Raw genomic sequence first — 7,802 nt, forward strand, 5'->3', positions numbered from 1 at the left:
GTGTGTGTGTGTGTGTGTGTGTGTGTGTGTGTGTGTCTTCTTCCAGCTGCCGAGCCAATTTCAATTCACAGCAAGCCCGTAAGACCAGAGTGAATCAACAGAAGTGGGCGGCCAGATCTCTTGCCCCCAGAGCAGTGGGTGTGTTCAAACCAGCAACCTTTGGGTTGGCAGCCGAGTGCTTTCACCACTGCACCACCAGGCCTCCTCAATATACATATTACCTATCGCTAGGTCTATCATTAGTCTTCACAAGTACGTAACCCCCGAAACAAACACACTCGCTGTCATCCGGTCATGCGGACTCACGGCGACCCTGGAGGGGAGGGTGGAGCTGCCCATGAGTCTCCGAGAGTGTAACTCATTACGGGAGTAGAGAAAGCCCTGTCTTTGTCCCACGGAGCCGCGTGTGGTTTGTGTACAGGTGACCTTGTGGTTCGCAGCCGAACGCGTCACCGTCACCACTACGCCAGGAGAAGAATGAACTCAAGTCCCTTTCATTCACTTAGTAGGGTCTGTCGGCCCCATTATATGTACCCATTGGAAAATACATTCTCTCTCGCAGTCCTGACGTGGGATGAAGAGCCCCTGTGCCCTGCTGTCTGTCTGTCTGCCTGCCTCTTTTATTTTCCACAGTCACAGAGTCGTTCCTGAGAACCCATTCGTGTGGGTCCCCTCGCACGCCAAGAGTCAGTGTTTCGTTCTGTGGAACATGGGGTCCTTATGGGTTGGAACCAGCTCAACGGCACCCAACATCCACCAAAATCTAGATGTCTTCCTTCTGTCCTGTGCTCTCTGTAGACACGGATGCTGTTTTCATTTCAACACTAAGAAAGCTTTTAATTATAGTTCCACGGTACTTTGGGGGGAGGAAGAAACGTAACAAATAATTACAACAGTCATTTAATAAAATATATAGCCCTGTGATTAGAGAAGATTGAGAAATACATTATCTGTGGTAGTTATATAATCTGGTGTAAATTTGGAACTTGAGAGGATTAAGAGTGAAGGAGTGGAGTCTAGTCTGTCAATCGGGTCATAGTCAATGAGGCTTCTGTGTGGGCATGGCCTTTCCCTGAGGATTCTGGGAATACCTGTATTTTCTCCCTGGAGGGGGGAGACACTCTCTCTGGACTCACTCCCTGAGAGACACTCTACTGACAACACACATGGCACTACGCTGATAGACCCTGTGCCCTTGGAACTGCAGGAGTCACGTGGAGACCCTGCCAGTGCTGAGATGCTTCTACCACCACTGGATCCACAAGACTTTGCACCCACTGCCCTGTGATCTGCCTACATTCCGTGTCATTGCATGTGTTTCGTGAGTCTGAATAGGACTTGATAGATCGGTATCGGACATGTGGGCTAATATCCGATTATGGACTTGATCTGGACTGGGCTGGGATGATTTCTCAATATTCAACAGCTCTTGTATATAAAGCTCTTTCTTATACACATATGAGTATGCTTATGAATTTGTTTCTCTAATCTACCTGAACTAGCATAATATCTACAATAGCTCTAAAGGTAACCAAATTCAATCCAGGAAAAAAATCACTAATGTTTTTTGTAAGTTGCCTATTTCATGAGCTAACATGGGTTTAAGGTAGGCAAGGGTTTCGTACATTACGTAAAGCCTACAAACAATTCCCTCAGTAGGTACTTCGCGTACTCAGCACCTTTAGAGGGAGAAAGCCGTCACCCGGGCAGTAAATACAATACCTCTATGAGGAGCACAGCCCCCTATGCAGAGCCAACCTCAGGGGAACTGTTTTCTTAGGTAGCTAGACTTAGGGACAGGGAGGTGTCCCTCCCATGCCTGCAAAGGCCCCCATAGAGGAGGTTGGAAAGAAATCAGGCAACCATTGAACACCTATGAGAAACTCAAACTGACCATGGGCAGACCAGGACCCCCTAGTCCCAGGTAAAACCAATACCATGGGCACACCCACCTTAGGTACATCACAGGTGGGCCTAACTCAGCCAATGGGGTCAAATAATACCTTCAACCATGCCTCCCAGCCAGAGGTGTTAAAAGCCGGCTGCAGGAAAGACAATCTCTCTCTTTTGCTCTGGTCTTGTGGCAAGTCAAAGGGATGGGGGGCTGCATATGTACTTGGGCCTACTTGGGGCCCACGTGCACTTGGGCTCCTAAGCTCTTGCTCTCTTGCTCACTTGCCCTCTTGGTCTCCTAACCTCTTGGTCCCAGGGATTCCCCAGTTCCATGGGGTTCTCTGTGCCCGGTTGTGAACCCCAGTGCGGCTTCAGCGGGGGCTCAGCAAGGCTTCGCACGCTTTCGAGACATAGCGTGTTTTCCACGCCTTCATAAAAACTCACTCGAATGGTAAAACATGCTTCCGCGTGAATTCTTTCAGCGTGCAAACCAAAAACCGAGGTACCACCCCCTCCAGCAGCCTCACGTTACTACTATCGCTGGGCCGTGGACAGCTGTGTAATGACTGTGTGAGTCAGAGCGCCCTCCGCCACCAGGCTCTATGTGCCGGCACTAAGGACGCTCTGGAGATGCAAACAGAATTCCCGCAAAGTCAGCAGCCAACAACCGCTTGAGCTAAGGAATGGCGAAACAGCGGGTAAGTGAACGGAGTAGTGAGCTAGAGCGCTCACTCAGCTCAACGATGCAGAATCCACGATAATATGTGCGGCCATCCAAGTAAGCCAAACGCTTCAGCCTATTCTACAATTAACAATGTATGATATATATTTATTTTTTAAATGTTTTGAAAGTCTCCCGCAGCAAACTTCGGTTTGCAGTAGGCAGCCAAACTGCTTGTTTAGACTACGTGCCATACATACTCGAGTGTAAGCCGACCCGAGTATCAGCCGAGGCCCCTAATTTTACCACAAAAACTTCATTAAAAATGTGCTGAAAAACTCGGCTTATGCAGGAGTATACGCGGTACTTTTACAAATAGCCGCAAGAGGGCAGTCATTTCCCAGGAATGAGCTCACTCAGCAGCCACCGTAGAGAAGGGGTCTTGCCATCTGTGAGTTAGGTCCCCATTACACACACAGTTTGAGAACACCCATGGTACAGTCGGTCACGTCACCAAATCTTTTGGGATTCCACGAGAATGACAGACGATCATGATGCTCACATGGCTACAGTGTACAACAGGCTTGCGTTTATATCGAGAAAAGCTGTCCCGATTCCATTTGTGAGGAAGTCGAGCAGATGACTAAGAAGCCGCTTGTGGCACAGAACGCTGCAGAAATAAAAATGCACACACAAGAGGAGGGTGTGCAGATGATGGTGGACAACTGAATCCATTCTCTTTGGGACCCTAGGGTATCTGAGGGCATCAATCATTTTGGAAGGAGACAGCCTCATCTTTCTCCCTCGGAGTGGCTGGTGGTTTCAAGCAGATGACCTTGTGCTTGGCAGCCCACTGCGTAACCACTATGCCAGCCGGGCTCCTTACAGTAAACAGGGGAGCACGGCATTTTCTATTCCCGCCGTTGGGATTTCAGCACGAGCCGCCGCCCTGCCGCGCGTGCGCTTACCCTGCCAGCTGTCGTTGCACACACACAGCTTCTCGCCGGTGAGGTCGCAGTGCCCATGGTCGGGGCTGCCACAGTTGGCTCTGCAGTAAGGGATGGCACAGGCCTCCCCCTTCCAGTACTTGTCACACTCGCAGTAGACCTGGCTGGGGGCCGAGACGCTCGGCGTGCACTTCCCGTGGCCTGAGCAGTTGTTAGGACAAGAATTGATTCTGGAAAATACAAGTCAGACACGTTCAAATGTGAGGGAGTGGACACAGTTTCCCGTCTGGCATTCTGGACGCTGCCTGACGGGGGTGTTGCGTCTTGTGTGCGCCCTAAGCACGCACTTCAATGCCTCCTCCTGGGCTCCGCACCCCTTAGCGCGAGGCCGTGAGCCCGGCTTGGCCACTGCCCTTCCTTCAACAACGGGGTGCCTTTGCCACCGGGGCTCCTCCCTTGCTAAGTGACACCCTCTGGGGCCACTACAGGGCCTTGGGCAGCATTTCTAATATATATTTTATAGAAAGAAAATTAGAGCCCCGGGTACCTGAGACACTGTGAAAAGCGGAGCTATCACCCAGTTTCCCAGTACAGTGATTGCTGAGAAAGCCGACAGCGGTGGAAGGTGGCAGCCCACTGGGTGTGTGTGAGCCGGGGGTCTGGGCAGACGGTGACACCGAGTACCCTGTCGGAGGTGGGACATCAGCAAGGCTGCCCACTGGTTGCAGCTCTCGCCCTCAGAAAACCAAACTCCCTGCCACAGAGTCCATGCCAACTCACAGAGACCATGCCAACTCACAGAGACCCTAAAGGACCGGGTAGAACTGCCCCTGTGAGTTTCTGAAGCCGCAACTCTTTATGGGAGTAGAAAGCCCCGTCTTTCTCCCCAGGATCGGCTGGAGGTTTTGAACTGCTGATCTTGCGGATCTCAGCCCAGTGTGTAACCACTATGCTACCAGAGCTTCTTACCAGCTCTCAAAGGCTCCAAAAAAAAAAAACCCCTCAGGGCCATAAAGCAGACTCCGACATATATTGGTCCCTATAGGACAGGGGATCGCTTCCCTGAGAGTTTCTGAGTCTGTAACTCTTTACAGGGGCTGACAGCCTCATCTTTCTCCCACAGAGCGGCTGGTGGATCTGAACTGCTGACATTGCAGTGAGCAGCCCAATAGGTAACCCACTACACCACCAGGGTTCCCTCACAGGCTCACAAGAATAGCATACGATGTGGTTATGCTATTTAATGGGGAAGCACAGGAGAAAGATGGGGCTTCATACTCTCCGTAGCACCTACCCACAACAAGCCACCCATCGCTTCTCCCCCCACCCGCCTCCACCCCGCAACCCTTGCCATCAAAATGTGTTTCTTTTGTCTTGGTTTTTCCTTTATAACCATGGTCTCACGCACGATCTGTCCTTTGGGGATTGTCTAATTACAACCAACCTAAGTTCCTCCAGCTGCAATCACATCACAATCATCATTACACTGCAGTGATGTGTACCGTCCATTGTGGGTAGGATCCCAAAACTTTAACCATTCTTCCACTGATGGGCAATTAGATCGTTTCCATCTTACACCTGTGACCAGTGCTGAGGGGAACATGGGTGTGCATGGGTCTGTTGCCTGCATGCTAGCTGATCTCTGCACACTATCTGTTCTCTGCATTTGTCTGTTCGGACCTGTGCTCTTACTTCTTTAGCGTATCTACCCAGCTGTTTCTATTCCCCGATTTGTAAGGAAGGGCAACCCCGTTTTCCAGGGCTTGCCCGGCTTCCCAATGCCACCGGCAGTGGGTGAGGGTCCCGGTCTCTCCAGACCCCCACCAGCAGCGGTCACTTCCTGCCTTTTGGAACTTTGCTATCAATGCTGGTGCAAGGAGGCTGCTCGTGGGTGTGTTTGATGTACTGATCTTGCAAGCCTCGATTTCTTCCTGTGTGCAAAGAGGGGCCCTGTGTATAAGGCACTCAATACAGTCCCTGTCGACCCACGAGGCCGTGGAACACTGTAAGACCCTTCAGGGCTCGCTGCATCCCACACGGCTGCGGACATGGATTCAGTCAGATAGACCCATTTGTTTTACTTTGCTTAATGCTTTGCCAATGAACAGCTTTAAATTGTTAATAATTTTCAAGCCAAACTGAATGTCCTGAGAAATTCTCCTCGCGTTGTTGCCCTGCACGCCCCGTAGGAAGGGATCCTATAAGATTTGATCTTCACTACCCAGCCTGCCTCGTACATGAAATAGTTGTAAAAACCAAAGAGCAAACTCGTGTAGGTCAAGAGAATGCTTGCAAGTCAAGAGTTGAAAAGAAAAAAAAAATACTTACGAATAAAAAATATTGAAACCAGTGAGATTATATGCAGCATCGCTGAAAAAATGTAGCAGGGCATAGCCAGATGTTGTGACGACTTCAGGGACGGTCTCGTTTCCCCTGACCTCAGGGACAATCAAGCCACTAGAAGAAGGCAAAATCGACCGTGGTGCATATTAGCATTCCCAAGACAGGTGCTCACGGGACGTCTGCTCAAAGGTACTCTTGTCACAATCACTAAGCACCTACCTCAGCAGTTCTCAACCTGTGGGTCGCGACCCCTTTGGGGGTTGAACAACCCTTTCACAGGGGTCGCCCGATTCATAACAGTAGCAAAATGACAGGGATGAAGTAGGAATGAAAATCATTTTATGGTTGGGTCACCACCACATGAGGAACTGTATTCAAGGGTCCTGGCATGAGGAAGGTTGAGAACCACTGACCTGGGCACTAGGATGGGCAACTAACCCCAAGCCAACCCCACTGCCATCGAATCGACTCCCATGCATGGTGACCCCATGATGCGCTTCCAAGGCTGTGAAACTGGAAGGGAGCAGCCAGCCTCCTCTTTCTCCCAGGTAGCAACTCATGAATTTGAACAACTAACCTTGAGGTTGGCTACTCCATGTGTTACCCAGACAGAGAGGAAATCTAAATGAGTCCATCTCTCCCCCAGTTTGTTCTGCAAGTACTCAAAGATCTCCTTGCAGGCCTCCTTAACCCTTTATCTTTTCTTCTGTCTGGATGCACTGCGATGTGACATCTCTCTTGTCATGCTACCAATCCCGTCACACTCTCACCTGATGGCAACAAGAGGCCTTATAGCCTTACTCTCTCTCACCGGTTTCGAATGCTGGTGAACCTGGAAGGTTCACACCACACCGTCTAAGGGATTGATTGCCAGGCAGGCTAGTGAGAGTTGATCCAGGTCTTTCAAGGATTTTAAGGTATATAAGTTTTATGCTCTTGATAATTTGTCTACCCACATAATATTACTATGGAATTATTCTAAGACAGAACCTTGCTCACATCGGCAAGAGGATGAAACAAGTGAACAAAAAGAGAACTCGCAGTTGGTCCTTCCTGCTTCTCCTTTTCGAAGCCTACGTGTCGGGGCAAAGGCCACCTGGTGGGGCAGTGGATTATGCCTTGAACTGCTAGCCAGAAGGTCAGCAGTTTAAACCCACCAGCCCCTTCGAGGGGGCAAGACAAGGCTGTGTACACCTGTAAGTCACGCTGTCAAGTCTCAAGAACAACAACAACAAAGACTTAAAATCTCAGCAACCCAAAGGGCCATTCAACCCTGTCAGATAGGGTCGTTGTGCGCTGGAGTCAACTTGATGGTAATGGGTTTGGTTTGGGGTGAAGGGTGCAGAGGGAGAGGGAATGCATGCCCCCCAAAAAACAAACAAACAAACAAACAAAACAAACATCTCTTTATCTGGAAAACAGGCACTATAAGAAAGAAAATAAACAGATATCAACACAGATAACTCGAAATAGTCACTTCCTTTAGCTATAGTTTGAACGGAGGCCGAGGCGCCACTAAAAGCTCGATTCGCTCGTTCGAATCATGTTTGATGGAACAAAATAAAACATTACCGCCTATGCATTTTGAAATAGCTCCTCAAAAGCAAACAAATTAAAAAGTAATCAACTCTTAATTGCATGCCTTAGTAACTATTACATCTACTATGTTATGTTTGTGAGGAAAGAAGCTATTTTAAAAGGAGACTTTCCGGAGAACTACAGAATTCCAATTCTCGAATGCCAATCAGAATGATGGGGACATATTTCCCACTGTCACGAGACCCCATCAAAAGGAGCACATGGCTAAAAGCATTCCCAGGCCTCGGTGACAGGCGCAGCTAGTTCCACGCTGGGATCACCATGGCACTGCGAGGCGGAGCTGTTCTCTTGCACTAAAATGCAACAAATGGAAGACAGTTTCCACTTCTTACAAAACACATCCGGTAATCTGGACCAAC

At 49.5% G+C, this 7,802-nt stretch overlaps 1 protein-coding gene across 1 annotated transcript in view; it reads right to left on the reverse strand.

The window, feature by feature from the left end:
* ATRNL1 (attractin like 1) overlaps positions 1-7,802 on the reverse strand; it is a gene marked incomplete at its 5' end in the record, with an annotated part of 662,506 nt that overhangs the window by 615,665 nt on the left and 39,039 nt on the right. The window contains 2 exons of the mRNA XM_004700917.2: positions 3,523-3,731; positions 5,830-5,958. Of these exons, the coding sequence (XP_004700974.2) occupies positions 3,523-3,731; positions 5,830-5,958 (338 nt within the window). The remainder of the gene's footprint in view (positions 1-3,522; positions 3,732-5,829; positions 5,959-7,802) is intronic.

This window comes from Echinops telfairi, unplaced genomic scaffold, assembly GCF_000313985.2.
Source record: "Echinops telfairi isolate 266 unplaced genomic scaffold, ASM31398v2 ScPeMD7_70;HRSCAF=299, whole genome shotgun sequence".
In the NCBI taxonomy this organism is placed as follows: Eukaryota; Metazoa; Chordata; class Mammalia; order Afrosoricida; family Tenrecidae; genus Echinops; species Echinops telfairi.